The 20,254-nt window shown below is 39.0% G+C and overlaps 1 protein-coding gene across 1 annotated transcript in view; it reads right to left on the bottom strand.

The window, feature by feature from the left end:
- The window catches only part of LOC141443222 (glutamate decarboxylase-like), a 40,051-nt gene continuing 19,797 nt past the window's right edge, over nucleotides 1-20,254 (bottom strand). The window contains exons 4-10 of the mRNA XM_074108432.1: nucleotides 19,494-19,603; nucleotides 16,765-16,891; nucleotides 5,025-5,222; nucleotides 3,675-3,793; nucleotides 2,271-2,411; nucleotides 628-738; nucleotides 1-33 (exon numbers count right to left, since the gene is read on the bottom strand). Of these exons, the coding sequence (XP_073964533.1) occupies nucleotides 1-33; nucleotides 628-738; nucleotides 2,271-2,411; nucleotides 3,675-3,793; nucleotides 5,025-5,222; nucleotides 16,765-16,891; nucleotides 19,494-19,603 (839 nt within the window). The remainder of the gene's footprint in view (nucleotides 34-627; nucleotides 739-2,270; nucleotides 2,412-3,674; nucleotides 3,794-5,024; nucleotides 5,223-16,764; nucleotides 16,892-19,493; nucleotides 19,604-20,254) is intronic.

Below are 20,254 nucleotides of genomic sequence, written 5' to 3'. Positions count from 1 at the left end.
TCATCTATCCATCTCGTTGGTGGACGTTCTACGCTGCGAAACAAAATACTAACAGTCATTCCTCGCACACATCCTTCTCTCGTTTTGTATATGCAAAAACCTCGCTCCACTTACCTGTTTCCACTAAAGCTGTGCTAAGCGACGGTAGGTAAACGAAGCGTTTCTATTGGTTCATGAATAACCTAACCAACAAAAAGTTGGAAAACCAGCGGGTTTGTCACTTCAAAGATCAATATCTCAAATCGGCCGAACCGATTATGATGAAACATGTCTTAGAACCATTGCTAAAAAACCTGCTTTCAAACAAAAAAACCGCATTCAAATCGGTACACCCGTTTAAGAGCTACGGTGCCACAGACAGACACACATAGCGGTCAAACTTATAACACCCCTCTTTTTGCGTCGGGAAAAACACATTCTTCGGTGGAACCGTAGCCTATAGCCTAGTTTAGACTTGAAAGAATAATCGTGCAAGTTGCATTACATTGCGAGGCCGTGAAGCCAACCGTTTGTAGTGGTCAAACGAGCGCCGCAATGTAATGCAACTTGCACGATTTTTCTCGCAAGTCTAAACTCGGCTTAAAGCTAAAAGAATCGTAAAGATACAAGTTATGTGAGTTGACTCACATCGACGTGCATCCACATGTTATACTTCTGGCAGATGTCTGCGATGTCGACGAGCGGGTCGAACGCGCCCAGCACCGTCGTGCCGGAAGTCGCGTTCACGAAGAAAGGCACCTGGACGAGAGGGCAGGATTAAAAAACATTAAGGCCTGTGGACGAACATGTGTTGTCCGCCACCAGACTTTGGGCACAGGCAACACGCCAAATCCCTGTAAAATCAGGTCTGAATTCCAGACGTTGAGCTATCTAAGTAGGTACCATCCGCCAAGTCTACCGCCCTAAAGTTGATAATTGTTTGCATGTCATAAAACAATAATGCCAATAGACGTGTCTGTCAACTTGAAAATATTCATTTGATAGGAACTTGTTTAAAAATCAATAGACTACTTATACTCATAAAGATTTCGTTCGTATGGTAGTGAGTAGTGAGACTAATTTGTGTTTAGACCACTTGCATTTTTGACGAGATGAGATTTAGACTAAAAACGTTTTAGACCAGTTGCATTTTAGACGAGAAGCGTTTTAGGCGAAAAGCGTTTTAGACCAGCTTCCAGTTGCGTTTTAGATCACTTGCTACTTAGACCAGTTGCCTTATAGACCACTTGCTACTTAGACCAGATGCCTTACAGACCACTAGCTACTTAGACCAGCTGCTTTTTAGACCACATGCTACATAGACCAGTTGCTTTTTAGACGAAGTGAGACTAACCCATTTGGCTGATGCTACGTAGCAAACTTCATCCAAATCACTTAGTAACAAACACACTTTGATACACAAATTTTCATATTTACAATGTTGTAGGATTAGCGTTTATCAGCGTCTTCATTAGAACAGTTATTCATCAGAACGCTGGTTGAGTTTGAAACCGTCAGCGTACTTAGTATGGTGGTGATAGTTGGAGGGATGTTGACACCATTAAAAATAATTTGAAGACACGACTCCAGTAAAAAAACGCCTTATTTTAGCCCTGAAAACCAGATTATTTTTCGATTAACTGCAAAATTAGATTTTTTGTTGCTTTAAAACAAATAAATAGTTAGTTGATTGAGTGTGCGAACAAGTGACGTCATAAGTTGATATTTCCATTCAAACTCTATGGGAGAGTTTTATTTTGACAGCTCATAAAAAGTACGTCAATTGATTGGTGGAGTCAACATCCCTATTCATTGTCATATGGTCGCAAAGTAACACCTGATACCGATAAGACTCGGATTTAGTGAAATATACCCGGATTTCTCACGTCTTAAATCGGGTTTAGCTCGACATTTTCGCCTTCGACACTTTCATCGCATATTTTTATATTGATTAGTGCTATTTTTGTGTTTTTTTTTATCGGAATTGAGTCGGTCTTCACTTCACTAAAGTGAATTTATTTTTTAATGTATGATAAATAGATGGTCCCATAGGAAGAACAGCGCCGTTCGTAATTACAAAATGGTCCCCAATCATTACAAATTTTAAATTTTAATTCTTTTTTTTTGTTGTCACGCATAATTTTTTTCTTTTTTCATTCACCACCTCTTTCCACCCTCGTCTTATGCCGTGTGGCAGAAAGAAGTGGTGAAAATGATTGTGATTCCAAGTGTTAGGCAATAAGGCCTCAGGTCAGAGTCAAGTTTAGGTTCATGATCAAGATGAGACTCACGTCTCCGCGGTCCTTGTGGTAGCGCACGAGTCTCTCCAACTCTTGCGGTATGATGCGCCCGCGCTCGTCGCTCGGCACCGCGATGCAGTAGTCAGTACCCAGCCCGCACACCGACGCACACGACTTCACCGAGTAGTGGCACTAAGGGAAAACGAAGAGCGTTTATACCTGCTGAGCTGGCAACGTTGCATTTTTGTTAGTTTTTCTCGATTATTTCATAAAAATGGAATGACAATTAAAATGTTGTTTGATAGAACACTTCTTAATATAAAAGTTAATGTGTCTACTCCAATAATTATTCGTGATAGACTTTTATATTCTCTAAAAACGAATTAATGTTTATTAACGGTTTTTAAAGAAAATAAAAGTCATCATTAACATTAACTTTCATATTAAGAAGTGTTCTATCAGACAACATTTTTAGGGTTCCGGAGCCAAAATGGCAAAAACGGAACCCTTATAGTCTCGCCATGTCTGTCTGTCTGTCGGTCCGTCCGTCCGCGGCTTTGCTCAGGGACTATCAATGCTAGAAAGCTGTAATTTTGCACGGATATATATGTAAACTATGCCGACAAAGTAGTACAATTAAAATTCAAATACTTTTTTTTTAGGGTACCTCCCATAGACGTAAAGACAGACAGACAGACAGACATAAGACGTTTTTTTTTCTCATCCAACTCTTTAGTGTAGGGTATCGTTGGATTGGTATTTTAAAACCATTAAGGGTTTGCTAAGACAAGTTTTCGATTCAGCTATTTGTTTGCGAAATATTCAACTTTAAAGTGTAAATTTTCATTAAAATCGAGCGTCCCTGGAAATCATGTTCGATGTTATATTTGAACTTTACCACGAGCTTAACGCTTTCACGTGAAGGAAAACATCGCGAGGGAAACTACACAAACCTGCGAAACAATTCCATGGTGTTGAAACGAAGTACCCAATCCGCACTGGGCCCGCGTTGGAAATACGGCCCGAGCCCTTTCATTCTAATAGGTCTGTGCCCAGCAGTGGGACGTATATAGGCTGGGATGATGATGGACTCTGGTTAAGGAATGAAATTCGCTGCCATCGTCTGTATTTACGGATAAATACAATCTAGGGCTCTTCGAGGCTAGAGTGAATGCTGTTTCTGAACCAGTGACACCTTTGGCCTCATCTGCACTTAACATCAGGTGAGGTAGGGGTCAATCCGGCCTTTTAGTTCCGCTTTCCATACTAGTGACACGGTAAGTAATGACAGTAATGAGACATGAGTGCACAGATAAATGTAAATGGCAGCCATCCTTTTTCTAGATGTGCACTCAGTCTCAGTGCCGTGTTGCTTTTGGATGAAAAAAGTGAAACGGTAATTAGACGGGTGCACAATAAAATGAGAATGACCGAATCACGGTCACGTAAAAAAACCTGGTCTGAGGTGAACATGACGAGGTGTCCGGGGATGCTGGTGAGTCCCTTCTCCTTATACTGGGGGAACATCTGGTGCCGCGCCGCCAGAAACGCGTACAGGTTGGACACGGAGCCGCCTGGGAGAGGAAACAAAGATAAGCTAAGTTGGCAAATAGGCTGCAAAGGGCTCCATACAGGTACCCACCGTATCATGCCATGGTCGTAATAGGAACGTGTCAATAACGGAATGTCAAACGCATACATGACACGCGACGGCGACCGTTGGTTAGTTGGTTATCAAACGTGCTAGTGGGCATAGTCTCATAGTTACTTTTCGATTCTAATTCAAAATTCAAATGATTTATTCAGTAAATAGGCCGCAATGGGCACTTTTACACGTCATTTTTTAAACTACCAGCGCTTTCGGAAAGACCATCATTGCCAAGAAGAATGCGCCGCAAGAAACTTGGCAGAAAGTCATTTTTTCAAATATTATTTTTTTTTTTTTTTTTTATTATGAAACAAACAGTCGTATACAGATATTCATTACAGGTTAACTTAGTAATATGTAGACCTATAGTTTCCAAAAAATATCTAAGGTATATAATTGACAACAAATTTCGGAGCATTATAACCTGTTAGAGTTATACACATAATACTGCTGTTGAATTTAGTTACTAACAGTTGCCGTTACATAATATAACTACTTTCTAAATACACTTTTTATTGAGTTTGATGTACAGTTAAATATATCTATATCAACCAATTTATTATTTTTATTATAAAGTACACAGACGCGCTTCACAAACATATTCTTTGCATAGCATGTTTTACTAATTGGGATAAGAGTAGAAATAGATGCTGTCACGACATTGGGGTTGTCTCGAGAAGATTGGCGGGCATCGAGAAGATTGGCGGGCATCGAGAAGATTGTTCATAATTTTGTACAATACGACAGAGTCAATACAGTCTCTCCGACATTCAAGGGGTTTGTAATTTATGCCGATTTAAAGATTTTGCGTAATCTTATACCTTACCACTTTTAAAATCAAGGTATTTTACAAATATTTTTTGAAGTTTAAAAAAATCAGAAATCAGAAATATTTTTAATGTTTTATGTTTATTTGGGCACAAACGGTACAATATGGCTGATTACAAATGAAAACTTAGCTAATACACCAACCAGTAAAGTTACCACAGATTAATATTACATATTACTAACCTTAGGAATAAAGTATAACTAATTTACCTGACACTTTGTTATTACGGTCATGTTACGATACTTTGTAACGTGTAGAGACCTTAAGACCTTTTGTATCGACTATGTTCTGGCAATAAATGTATTTGAATTTGTAATAATAATCTTACCAGGTGCCAAGATAGAGTCTCCTGTACTCCACCCGATCATGGACCGCATCTTCTCCAGAACCACATTCTCCATCAGGATGAAGACCGGGGCGATCTCGTAGGTAAACATGTTGGTGTTGGCTGCTGCTGTCAGCCACTCGCCGGCGAGGGAGATGATGTCCAGGCCGCAGGACAGCTGGTTGAAGAAGTGGGGGTGACCTGGAAGGGAAATAAGGTTTAGTTGTGTGCCTGTTGATGATTTAGAACCCAGAATTGTGTCATGACACCTAACAACTATTGTTTTTCTATGAAATTTATACCACGCGTACGATATACCCTCACAATCCTCCGTCCCTTCAAAAACGTATTCAAAAAACAAGATTTTCCGGATATTACCATTCAGCTACCTTAATTCCATCAAACAAAACTATTAGAGCTGCAATCGAACCACTTCATTCCTGACCCAACGTAGAACTTTCACACAGTAACTTTCAAATAAATTCTCTTGCTGAGAAATGCGATATCATTATGACTTTTCTGTGAAAAGGTTCCAGCGTGAAACGATTCAGTTGGTTCGATAGAACACGACATCCGTGCGAAATCAATGGCGCGCGCTATTGCTTCCGGTGGGAGAGAGAGGTCAACCGCGAAATTGCCGGCTACAATTGGAACCGTCGAGTGTATGAATCGGACCATAGCAGACTAGAATAAAAAGAAAATCGGAGAATTCAGTGACAAATATGGTTCAATTGCTGTAATTGGCCAATTATACATGAATATGCGTTTCAAATAGCGTTTGGATTAGATTTACGGATAATTTCATTTGTATGTAATTTTCAGTCTGTTCTGTAAATGTGTAGTTTATTTACTACTGAAATAAGATAAGTTTGTTGTTGTTGTTTGTTTGTATAATTTGCATGCTACTGTGTAGTTAAATAGTTGTGTCATAATTATCCAATCCACTATCTTATTGTACACTATTTTCTGCAATAAATGACTTATGACTTATGAATTTATTTTTAATGGCATTTTGGCCGGTGCTGTGGCCGGATCTGTGCATATGGCTTTAACAAGACTATCCGTTCACCTCGGTGGACTGGACATCTCCATTCGTGAACTTTTCAGCCCCAACGGCCATCTGTTCTCCGTGCTATATGGCCTGCCCATTGCCATTTCATATATCGGAATACAAAGCATCATATAAACCTAGAACATTTTTTTATCATTTTCATCTTAAAATATTACTTATACCTACTTCATTTCACTTGACGTCGCATGAGAGGCGTTAAAAGATAATCCTTGCGATCCTTATCATAAAACCGGCCATAAAAATTGATTTACACCATAAAATACCCATCTGGTGCAGACGCTGCATGATAAAAAGCCCTTTAATACTCGTAGCCCGATCACAAGCGACTAAAGAAGCAAATTCTCTGTCCATTGTGCGGTCGAGATGTTACCATATAGAAGTCAACTGGTAAAACCAGCAATGTACGTGTATTAGAAAATCGCTCGCCGCGTAGTCGTTTTGCTGTAATGGCGCTCCCGCCAAAACGACCAATATGGCGGACAAGATGGCTGCCAAGCCAGTAATGGCTAATGACGGATTAAACTGAGATTTTAGTTGAAGATTTGTGGATCAGTATTTCGTAGACTCGTAATACTAAAAAAAAAAGCACAGATAATGTAAAAATAGAGCGGGTCATCCTCAAATTCTAAAAGCATAAACATTTTGTCAGTATTTTGCAAATTAGCTTTCGGCTTTGTTTTTCTTTTGGGTGTAAATTGAACTTGGTGCCGGTTGTATTTATTTCGCCATCAAGGAAGAAGTAGTTTCTTGCGCTGAGAGAGCGCCATTGGCTATTACTTCTTTGTCGGATTCTTAACCTGCTGGTTAGGTTGTGGTCACAAACTGCATGCCAGCTGCGATTGATATATTTTGTCGATCAGCACTTAAGTATTATTAAAATACATAAAGTTTAAAAAGAATAATGTACTAAAAATACATAATGGTCATTTGGCATAATGCTAATTTCTCAGAATTCGTCATCTTTACATTTTTGTTAACCTAAATCAATCTAAACTCCAATTCAATAGAATCTGACAATCCTGTAGACACTTCCAGCCTACTAATATAAACACCGGGCTGCCTAAGGCTTTGTGATGTGACTATTATTCTTTTTTGATTACTTTTAGATGATAATTGCAACAACAGGGACATATATAATCAAGTGTGCCCACGATAGGGTGTCTTAAATATGTAGAAAATTGACAGATTATAAAGATTGTATAATCAATAGTTTCACTGAAAATTGCCTATCTACCGAAAAATTCTTATTCCAACATTTTACCCGAAAGCAATTTCTCTAGTAAACTTTTTAATGCCCTCCTAACTATTTAAATTGAAAATATCAACAGGCATTTTTTAATCAGGGCAACCCCAAATTCCTGTGCATGCGGGCCCCTCAGAGTTGCCCTATACAGATTAAACACGGCTGGCAACACCTGACCGGTATTAAAGAGGGGCCATCTGCTAGGGGATTATTTTGAGGAGGGAAAATGGTTTTATTAGCTTTTGGATGTATAGAAGTGTAGTTTGGATTGTAATTATTTTCTATTGTAGGAAAAAAACGCGGTTTTTTTTGCCAACGGAGGCAAATACCCTTGATGTATACATAAATTACTAAACAACATTGTGAATCTGTTTAAAAAGATATCTATGATACTTATGATAGGTACCTCGTTGAGTGTCTTGCCAGATTCTTCTCAACAGTGTACTTATACTATACTATTTAATATAGTCAAGTCAGTGTAATTTTATTTTATGTATCTACTAACAGTATATATGGGTCAGCTGGCCAAGATAAAGTTTTTTTAAACATAAAATATGGGTCGTCACTAAATGGACAGATAAAAATTGTACGGGAAATCGTGGGCATTTTTTTTTCGTCAAAATCAATAGTACTTGTCATTCTGAACAAGAACCCATGATTTACCTAACTCTGGAAAAAGAAATGGTACACTTAGAATTAAAACCCCCCTAATACGCAGGCCCGACACGCTCTTGGCCGGTATTTTATCAAGAAAAGCGTCACTTAAATCCGCGCTTAATTACTCAAAGTGTCACTCCCCTCCGTTGGAACTCAGTAAAAAAGTGTCAAATGATGTAGTAAAGCGTCCCAGGGGCGGACTTATCCCCAGAGGCGGTTTATCTCGCCGCACATGCGAGTAAACAGAATTAAATCAAACTCGGTTTACGAATTTAAATTAGTTGGGGGAGTGAATGTTGAGTTTTTGATTGATTGGGGCTGTGGTTACAATAGATATGATTGATCTTAGACAGTTGTAAGAACCGACAGCCGCTGGAGTAAACGAGTTCTTGAGGGGAGACCGCTTGGCAAAGGTATACTCTGTTTATTAAACCAAGATACTAAAATGACGTTTCATGTGTTACCTGTTTTTTACATCTCATAAATAGTGATGTGCCGTTACCGGTAATCACCGAAAAGTTTCGGTAAGTACCAAGGACTATTATACTAGTATATATGGTCCTTGGTAAGTACTATCAGCTCATTATCAGCCAAATAAGAGGTCTATAAATTTTTAGACAAGTTCCTATCTAATGAATAGGTATGTCGGTTAAGTCGAACTTTCAAGTTGACAGACACGTTTATTCGCATTATTGTTTTGTGACATGCAAACGATTATCAACTTTAGGGTAGTAGACCACATATTTGGCTCATGGTACCTACCTACGTATGTACATATGTTATATACGTATAAAATGTTAAGACTCGATCGATTATTTGCAATTATATGTCGAAAACCGAATTCAGAGAGCAGCACTATTCGTATTGTGCTGGTCACATTATGTTTACATTTGACATTTCATACTGTCATGTCACTAGAGGATGTAGGTACTCCGGCCAGGTAGAGTGGCGATCTGCGAAAAGCTGCTGGTAGAAACTGGATGCGTCGAGCCGAGGACAGGGCTGCTCGTCTATATCGCTATCCCGCGGGAAATATGGAACTTTCCGGAAAGCTTTCCGGGATAAAAACTATCCTATGTCCTTCCCCGAGACTACCGAATTTCGTTCAGTCGCTTCAGCGCGGTAGACGTGAAAGTTAATAAACATATAAACAGACTTACATATTGTTGGGGGGGGGGGGGCTCTAATAGAGAGCTAGCTCTCTCTAGGCAAGTGTTATGAAATTGAGAAACTTCGATGGCGCCATGTAGAAATTGGTCATAGTTTCTATTATTTGCTCACTAGATGGCGCTAGGGGTCGCTACAATATATATAATAACAGTGGGATGTTTATGTTCGTGGTTCATTGATCCATACCTCCGCAAAGTAACGCTTGATTCGATAAATCCGCGAACCTAATGAACTAAAATTAAACCAACACTCCAGCTCAACCGACCCCGCTAAAAAGACATTGTGTGTTTAAACTAATTACGAGGGCGTGGTAATGATGTTTTGAGGTTATGATTTCGTTGCCACGTGCGGCGTCAATCAGCCGCCATTGTGGCCCGGAGTGCGATCGGTTGCAACTTTATTATCGGGTTTTGTACACGTGCCTTTAGTTCCTGGTGTAGCGGCTTACCCCCCGACGCAAAAAGAGGGGTGTACGCCAATGTCTGTCTGTCATTGTAGGTCTCAAACGGATATACAGATTTCGATGTTTTTTTTAAGTGAAAGAGAGTTTCTTTGCGATGATTCTTAACTAAGTTAGGTACAAAAAAGATTGTAAGTTATAGGTAAAAAAAATACTGCTGGTATAAGAATTTTTGATAGTAACGAAATTATACTAGCAACAATGCAGTAAGTATTAAATAGTATAAGTGTCAGAGGGACCGCACGACACGAACTTCGAGTTTCGAGTTTTGTAGTAGCCCTGCCGGCTCTAGCTAGAGTTAAATTTGAACGCTGTGGGTCGGGCGCAGGCTGGAAATCAGCGCTGCAAGTTTTTTTTCTTTTGCTCGCAGCTTATGCTGAGCCTGAGCCCATTGCCACTATGTGTAATTATATTTTTAATAAATAAATAATAAATAAATATCACGGGACAACTCACACCAATTGACCTAGTCCCAAAGTAAGCTTAGCAAAGCTTGTGTTATGGGTACTAAGCAACGGATAAATATAATTATATAGATAGATACATACTTAAATACATAGTAAACACCCAAGACCCGAGAACAAACATTCGTATTTTTCATACAAATATCTGCCCCGACACGGGAATCGAACCCGGGACCTCAAGCTTCGTAGTCAGGTTCTCTAACCACTAGGCCATCTGGTCGTCTAAATCGTCGTTTCATCGTTTAATGGTGTAGTACTGTCATGTCTGTGGCAATAAATGATTTGATTATTAGTACTATTACATGAAAATTGGTTCATAAGTTTTTGAGACAGTCTTGTTTGAATTAAAGTCGGGGTTTCCAACTTTTTTGCCTTATTAATAGTTATATGTAAGATGACGTACTCGTATATTTTATAACTCCCCAGCCCCCTTATGCCAGAGACCGGTTATTACAACGTTTTTTATCTGGCAGATAGTGTCACCGACACGCAGATAGCGGCCCCTGACGACCGCCACTCTCGAGGGTAGGACAATATTTACAGATAGTTCTTGAGGCCGCGCGGCTGGCTCGAATTCGAAGGGTGTCATGACGCGTAGAGTTCAAATTTACCTTGTACACAACTTATGTAGGAAAAGTAGAGATTAATACGCCATGAACAGAGATTAAAACACATATTTTCTAAGTTTATGTTATTTCTATATATGTATAAGTTTATTTAGATACCTTACATAAAGTTATTTTATAAGTATTCCTTAAACCTCTCCTAAAAATTACATGAGGTTAAAATAGCACAATATGTTATGTATAAGTTAATTAATGTAATTAATTTTAAAATTGCCACGCCCCAACAGGGCATCATTTTTTATATTTTTTTGTAAAAGGTGTTGCAATAAATAAATACTGAATACTGAATACTAATAGAGATTTATTTGTTTTTTTATATGTTCTAATCAGCGTCTCATTTCTTAATAATCCTACAGTATTTTTAGTGTACAAAATAAGTAAACAAACATAATTGACAAACATTACATAAAGTAAAGACTTTGCTTTCCGCATGAACCGGGATCCCGCGATCTTAACCAGGTCTTCGCTCCATCTTGTTATTATTCGTGTTAAGATACTAGTTTTATTTAATTTAATTTAATATAACCTCTTTGATTGTACCACACCCCAAACTCATTGTTGCCAAGATCTGACATGTTTTTAATATTCTCTTGGCTAAATGATAAAGAATTGCGGCGGCTCCCAAAGCTCCCGAGGGAGAGGGCCTTTGTCGTTTATCTCTCTCTGATATGAGACATACGTTGTTTGATTATGTCTCTGCCTTGATAATGAAGGACATTTTTTTATTCGAATTGCAATGAGTCAAGACTAGAATAGACCCTGGAGGATAAGGTAGAGGGATATTTAACGACTTTAAAAAAGGAAGTTCTGAATTCGGTTGTAATTTTTTGTGTTAAAAGTTCAGAACTCTATTTAAGAGCCGATTTTGATTTTGGTTTGATATATACCTAATTCACGATTGATTCAGTGTTGAAGAAAAGTATCTATAACTATCAGGAATGAAAAACAATAAGGAGTGAGCTTTTTGGTTTTTATAATACGATACAATACAATAACTCTTTATTAAACACCAACACATACTTAGTAAGCAGTAGTACAGATAACACGGTGTTCTCTGGAAGATGCGTGTTTCACAATTTTAGCAAAAAAACTTCGACCTTGATCGTAGGTTCTTTTGTTATTATATTGTACTAGCTTTTGCCCGCGGTTCCGCCCGCGTGGTATTCGGTTATCGCGTGCTGTTCTCTCGGGAACTGTGCATTTTTCCGGGATAAAAAGTAGCCTATGTCACTCTCGGGCCCATAAACTATCTCTATGCCAAAAATCACGACGATCCGTCGCTCCGTTGCGGCGTGAAAGACGGACAAACAAATATTAAGTATATGGATTGTATAAAATACCTATTTTTTAGATCCCTCACGGTCACGCACGGCCCTACAGGTCCGCGATCTCGTCTCTGGCTTAGTATAATTGATAGATCGTCGATTGTGCGGCAGCAGGAGCATACTTACACCATTGTAACACTGAGATAAAACAGGATATGGACAGATAGACAGATTGAAATTGATTTTGAAATGGTGATCTTCCAATAATTCAAAGAAAGAAAGAGAAAAAAACATTTATTCGATGAGAAAAATGGGTAAAAATAAATAAAAATAAAAAGATGCATGTCACGAAATTTACAGCCCTATAAAAACTGGATGGAACTTTCATAAATCAAACCTAACCTAACCTCCTGTGTGCTATAAAACCATAAGAACTACACTGAGATTTTGCTTTGTTTTCGAAAAACTTGAGAGTTGAACATTTGAGAATAATATTTTTGCGAAAAGGCAGCATACCTATCTTTGTAGTTGACTGTACTAGGAGTCGCACCGTCGCCCATCCTGTCATAAAGCAGCCTCCGACTGATCCCCCATCGCGCGTGATCCCCCAATTTGGCCGCCTCTTGTAAATCAATGGGATCCCCGGCTCACCGTTATTTATCGTTATATAGTTAAAGAGGGCTTTAATTTTGATAACGACGCTACTAAATAAGGTTTTAAGGGATTTAAACTTAACTTTCACTATACATACATACATAAAATCACGCCTCTTTCCCAACGAGGTAGGCAGAGCAGAGACTACATCCTTCCACTTGCTACGATCCTGGCATACAACTCTCGCTTCCTCTACATTCACCAATCTTTTCATGCATGCACGTCGGTTTAGAGTACTCCTGACCCGACCTTTCTTCAGAACGTCCCCGATTTGATCGTGGTACGTTCGTCTAGGCCTTCAAAGTCAAAATCAAAATCAAAATATCTTTATTCAATTAAGGCTATAACAAGCACTTATGAATGTCAAAAAAATCTACCACCGGTTCGGAAAAACCTCTGTTGAAAAGAATCCGGCAAAAAACTCAACGAGGTATTTTTTTTGAACAGATTTACAATATTATTAAATGATATTCATCACAAGTATTTAACACAACTTTATTTTTAACACAGTAGGTTCGCTATTTGAAGGGATCGCTAATGCGGAGCGGAATTATTTCCAAATATCCCTGTCCATGATATAATCATTAACTTTATAATACGCCTTTGATATTAATGTCTTCTTGACAATAGATCTGAATTTTGTATCTGTTTCATTTATAATATTTTTTGGAATTTTATTACAAAAACGTATGCAATTTACCAGAAACGACTTTTTGGTTTTAGCCAGTCTGTAAGATGGAACTTTAAGCTTCCCTGTGTTCCTCCTTCCTCTCCCAACGTTCCTATTCACGCTCATCTTATAGATCTAAACTTTCACTATAGCCCTTATAAATAGGCTCAGAGTTGCTCAGCGAGCTATGCAGAGAGCTATGCTTGAAGTTTATCTACGGGATCAAATCAGAAAATGAGGAGATACGTAGAAGAACAAGGGTCACCGACATAGCCAAGCTAATTAGCCGTTATAGTAGCAATGGGTGCCATGTAGCACTACGGAGAACAGATGGCCCTTGGGACCGAAAGGTTCTCGAATGGAGCCTGCGGGTCAAGCGCAGCGTAGGACGTCCACCAACAAGATGGACGGACGACCTGGTTAACGCTTGTTTTCGGTGGATGCCGGCTGTTTCCAACCGAAGCAGTTGCTTGGATGTTTATGGGGGAGGCCTATGTCTATGATATGGTGTTTTACTATTTTTTATATAAATTAAAACTTCACAATGCCTGCCAATATGATGAAAATTGTAAAGTAGTTATTAACATTAACAAATAGAGGATAAAATCATACTTGTGTAGTTGTGTGTTATTATCGTCTTTTGTCCGTTAGATTAAACCTAGAAGTGCAGTTAAATACACCTAATTGCTGTCATTGTATCTCCCCTCAAACAATTCAATTATACGCACAAATGGCGCGGAATGAAGCGTCGTGGGCGGGACTGTTTCCATTCCGATGTAGGGTAGTGTAGGAAAATACCCTTGTAAAAGGTCTTCAAGAATACACTTTGATCAAAAATGGACAAAGATCATGCCCCTGAAATCGTTATTTCCTAGTAGCAAAATTTCCATTCGCGTTATTTCCAAATGTTTTTTTTCCAATATGCTTTTTTACTGAAGCTTATTTTCACAATCGCGTTTTTTCCCAATTTTAATCGACACAGATACAGTGTCAACGGAGCTCCGCTAGCGGAGCTCCTACTTTTGTGTGGGTAGTTTAGGCCCTTCGGGCCGATGCAAACTTAACCTAACCTAAACCTACCTAGGTTTCTGTGTCGATTCAATTTGAGAAAAACGCGATTGTGAAAATATTGGGTAAAAAAGCATTTGGGAAAAAACGCAAATGGAAATTTTGCTACTAAATAACGATTTCGGGGAAGTATTTAACCAGCAAAACGTCACGAACAAAATGTTAATCTCTCTTTCTTTTTATTAACTTTTTTAGAATATTTCTATCATTGTCAGTTCTTCATAATATTTCAAAATAGAAGCCCTCCAGATCAAAATTGACAGGCCAGCCCGCATGCTACTGCAATTTCCCTCCGATGCTCAACATCACCCTTATTCCTAACACTTTAGAGTGCACCATTGATACACCGGGTGCAACAAACCTTGCAGCTTCCTTGACAGGGCGTATATAACACAGGGTACTCAATATTCAAACGTATACTGATTATTTCAGGGTGCAAAGTTGGCGTGTCGGGTGTAACGTGTAGTTTTCTGTGAATAGGGTTACCACATGGAAAAATGAAATGTCCTGTTAAAAGTTCTGACATTTATTGTAACTGTGAGAGAATGTAACTAGAGTTCTAAGGAAAAAATTGACCAAGATTCATTTTTAATTGTTTCGTAAGAATAATAATAATAATAATTGGTTTTGTTCATACCCACATACGTATACACACATACCATTAATCATTTCGTTCATTAAAACTCTATAAACTTTGTAATAAATGGTGTTATTATGAAAACCGAGTACTGCCTTTTCGCAACGTAACGTTTGGCAACCTGTTTCATTTCGCAAACTCTAAAACTGTAAACATTTCAGGATTTATTTCAGGGCCATCGTGTAGAGCCCTTTAGGTTAGGTTAGGTTACTTTTATAAAAATCCTGATATATTTATACAGTTTCAGAAATATTAAACAGTTGGGAAATGAAAAGTTGCGAAATGAAACAGGTTGCCAAACGTTTTTCGCCGAAAAATTAGTAAACCTATGAAAACATACATAAGTGCGCTGGGTCTTGCCGGAAGACCAGCGCTGCAGGGCTGCACCCAAGGAGTCCGCATTTTATGCTGATCCAATATTCGTAATTTTTAGTATTTTGTACTCTCATTTTATTTTATTAACCGACGAAAAAAAACGGAGGAGATTCTCAAGTCGACGCTTACATACCACCACGCATAACTTTTTACAGAGTAGGTAGTCCGATTTAGGTAATTTTTTTAACTTCTTTTTATTTCATCCATTGTTATCTTAACGAGATCATTTCTAAAAACTCAGCAAGGCTACTACGAAACTCGTAACTCGAAGTTCGTGTCATGCGGTCCCTCTCGCTCTCGTATCAAACAGTGTAAGTGTCAGAGGGACCGTACGACACGAACTTCGAGTTTCGAGTTTCGGAGTAGCCCAGCTGACACTTGCCGAGCCGGCCGCAATTCTGGCAAAGGGTCAAAAACCCTGACGTATGGCAACCCTGTCTGTCTGTGCGTAAGGGCGCAATTTTCCATGGCGCTGCACAGCAATGCGCTCGACGAAGCGCACTTATCGCTTGTTTGAAATGTGATGGATTGGTCTTAGAACGCATGTTTGAGACAGACAAGCATTTTGAACATACACACATCGAAAAAGAATTGGGATACTCGTACTCATTATCCCTAGAAAAAAATCATGTAGCGACCTGGGGATGATACCTAAATTGTTTATGAATTTGTACTCGTACAGTCAATGTCATAAATAAGTGATCTTCTTCTTCTCTTTTAAAATATGGCTTTTCTGTCCTAATTAATAGGACAATTTCGCCAGTGTCAAAGTAAACTCTCTTTGAGAGGTACGGTGTACGGTGGTTGTAGTTTTTGCAACTTGATAGTAAAATTCCAGACACGAGAGCAATATAGAATTTTGTGATCACTGTTCACTGTTAAGGTTAATCGCCGCATAAAACACTATCAAAATTATACTTCAACTAGCCAAAGAAACAGAAATAGCAAAATTAGATATTGTCTACATCCGCCATGTTCGAATGCTACAAATCGAAAACCAAATAAGTGATCACTTTCGTACCTTGTCGCTTTCCCCGTTTTCGCCGTTACATGATTTCGTATGGCTTTTCAAACTTGACGTTAAAGTGACGGTACAAAAGTGATCACTTATTTATGACGTTGACTGTACAGTGGTGAAATGAAAAGGTTGACCAGTTTTCAAATAAATTTTATTTAAGCAGATGTTACCTTTTTGAATGACATTAGGACTGGTCGATTTTATACTAAGCAAGAAAAATCAGACCTTATAAGGTGGTTTCCCTTTACATTCCGCGACTGTGATAGATAACGTATTTTTTCTTTGCCGTGGCAGCCTAGTTGTTTGATCTATGGCATCTCGACATTCTCGACTCAATACACTCCAAATATAGGCCTGTACTCACCAGTCTTGACCTGGTGCTTGAGCGTGATCTTGCAGTCTTCTAGCAACGTTTTCAGAGGCAGCGGTTCGTCGTGCAGCTGTAAATCCAGCAGTTTCTGCATTTCCTCTGGCATCTTGAACTCCAGGATCTGGGACAGATACAGTACAATCAAAGATTTCATAAACAAATAAATAAAAACAATTATCCTAATGATGAAATTTACCACGAGCTTTGCGGTGAAGGAAAACATCGTGAGGAAACCTGCACAAACCTGCGAAGCAATTCAATGGTGCGTGTGAAGTTCCCAATCCGCACTGGGCCCGCGTGGGAACTATGGCCCAAGCCCTCTTGTTCTGAGAGGAGGCCTGTGCCCAGCAGTGGGACGTATATAGGCTGAGATGATGATCCTAATGATGACGTTTGACACCAATAAAATTGACCTAGTCCCAAACTAAGCAAGGCTTGTACTATGGATTACTAAGCAACGGATAAACATACGTATATAGATAAACACATAGTTAATTACATAATAAGCATCCAAGACCCGAGAACAAACATTCGTATCATTCATGCAAATATCTGCCCCGGCCGGATCGAACTCGGAACCTCAAGCTTCGTAGCCAGGTCCTCTAACCACTTAGCCATCCGGTCGTTAAGATTTAGAAGTTTATATACAGCCTTAGAGCTTTCGCACTGGCAATCTGTGGGCCAGTTACCTGTTCATTACTAAAGAGATCCCATAATTTATTGAATCAGGCGTTACTTTGCGGAGGTCCATATCAATGAACTAAAAGAATTTCCTTGCTCACCCGCGACCTTAAGATAGCTAAGCTTATGCAAAATATGCGTGTTCATGCAGTTCCTCCACCTCCACACTGTAAGAACACACACAAATCACACAAACCCATCTATCACCACCACCACACTACACTGACGCGTTTCGAACTCAACCAGAGCTCATCTTCAGAGCTCATCTTTAGAGTTGGTCTAACAACTGGTACCATGGTGTACGGTTCTGTGACCTGTAGTCTTGAAGGCGACCTTAACATTGTTTGATTTTAAAATGCCATACGACCAACGTATGTAAGAAATGCTACATCTATATGGGCGGGTACTGGTTTTTGGAAACTTTTCATTTCGCAAAGTCTAAAATTGTACCTAAATATTTCAGGATTTATTTCAGGGCCATCGTGTAGTTTCAGATATATTAAAAAGTTGGGAAATGAATCAGGTAGCCAAACGTTTTTCGCCGAAACATTAGTAACCCCCCCCCCCCCATTGTTAGCAGAGTGAGAAGGCAAGACGCGGCGTAAAGCATGCTGTTACTATTACTCTATTACTACAGTACTTTTATTGTAGCACGTTGTGGGTGACAGCTGTCAATATCACAAGACTAGAGAGTCAAAGTGTCGAAAGTCGAGTCGACTTTTAAAATCTTAATCATAATTTAATGTCATCGTTAATCCGATTCTTACGCTAGTTTTGATGAGAATATTAAGTGAAATTCTAGCTTGGTATATTATTTGTCACTAAAGGCTTAAAGGAGTTTGCAAGAATATTCGTTACTTACCAATTAATAAGCACCGATTAACTCAAGATCCATTAGTTCCCATCACTAAACGTTACGTTACAGCATATTACGTTTCTTCGCTTACTTGTGCTTTGTATTTAATTAATTGATTATAAAAATCAGATAGCTTTTTATTTCGTAAAACATATTCTTTATGATCAAATATTTTACGCCCGTCATATTCAGGCTACAACTGAAATATACTTCCATATATTTAGACCGCAGCAACTTTTTTTGAGTAAAACGAAACGTGCACCAATTGTCACCCGCATCATGCTAGAATGAAAGCACTGTAGTGATACTATTACCACAGTATAACAAGTTTTCTCTACAGTAGGCCGACGCCTTTGAAGTTGAGCGATACCGATGTATAGGTATTTACGCAAGTAACGAAGGGTTGTCACGTTGTCATAAATAATTTGGAAGGTAGATGTCTTTTACGAATCGTTACATATTGGTATAGCAAAATTATATAAAACAAAAGGAATTAGAGGTGGCATATTTACTAGGGTTAAGAAGTAAGAAGGTATACAATTTTTTAAATAAAAAACTTTTTTTTCTACAAAATATACTTTCAAGATTAGTAACCGACAAATACTTTCGGTTTCTAGACTTAACGGACTTAAAGTTCCTGTTATTGAATTTAATTATATCCCTACTATCCCTACTAGTCCCTTCCCTACTAATATTATAAATGCGAAAGTAACTCTGTCTGTCTGTCTGTCTGTCTGTTACGCTTTCACGTCGAAAACACTGAACCGATTTTGATGAAATTTGGTATATAGATATTTTGAACCCCAAGGATCAACATAGGATACCTTTTATTCCGGTAGAGGGCGCCACCGCGCGATAAACTAGATCCGCGCAGACGAAGTCGCGGGCTTAAGCTAGTAAAAAATAAATAAATATAATTATATAAATAGATGAAATCTTAGTTCCTTATTTATGCGAGATGAAGATTTGCACGCACTCAGAGTACATGTCGTATGCACCATAATAAATTTAAATGTTAAAAAAACGCGATAGCCCTAGAAGACCTGTCCCAAGCTACTAAGAACGGCGAAGTATGCAGCTGGGGCTCCTCCCACCCGCGTCTCACCCCTCACGCCCCGCACGATTGCTCTGTCTAGACGTCTCGGATTACTGTAGGGAAACTCGTTATACTGTGCTATTACTATACCTTTTCGTTGCGGTCGTTGACCTGTTGCACATAATCCAGCAGCACGTCGACGACGCGCGCCAGGAACTCGCGCGTCTGCGGCTGCGCATCCTCGCGGTACGGCAGGATCGCTGCGACAGACAGAGGCGTTAGAGAGGGATGGATGCCGTGAGTCTGTGGCGGTCGTTTTGGGAATGGATATTATGAGCTGCAAAAAATTATAACCTAACCAATAAGAAGTTGGAACACCCCCGACTTTGGCGCATCATAGTTCAATATCTCAAAAACGGATGAACCGTTTTTGATTAAACATGTCTAAGAACCATCGCTAGGAAACCTGGTTTCAAATTGGAAAACGCATTCAAATCGATCCACCCGTGTAAGAGCTACGGTGGCACAGACAGACACACAGACACACAGCGGTCAAACTTATAGCACCCCTCTTTTTGCGTCGGGGGTTACAATACAAAATATATTTTTTTCATTTCTTCGCAGTATTTTTTCTCAGACGCCATATTGAAATATTATATAGCCTATGTCACTCTGACAGTTATGACGAATCCAATGATACCTCATATGTAAAAATCCGTCTAGCCGTTTAGGCTGCAGCGAGGACCAAAGAAATGGACATACATACCCACATACATACATACATACATACACTCAAAAAAAATAACCCTCCTTCGGGCAGTCGGGTAAAAAAAAGACGAAGTCGCGTGCAACAGCTAGTATACATATAAAATCGAAAGATGTCATGTCAGCATTAATATCCGTTAATTTCT

Source organism: Choristoneura fumiferana, chromosome 27 (assembly GCF_025370935.1).
Source record: "Choristoneura fumiferana chromosome 27, NRCan_CFum_1, whole genome shotgun sequence".
In the NCBI taxonomy this organism is placed as follows: Eukaryota; Metazoa; Arthropoda; class Insecta; order Lepidoptera; family Tortricidae; genus Choristoneura; species Choristoneura fumiferana.
The sequence above is the reverse complement of the archived record's forward strand: the minus strand, read 5'-3'. Positions and strand labels throughout refer to the sequence as shown.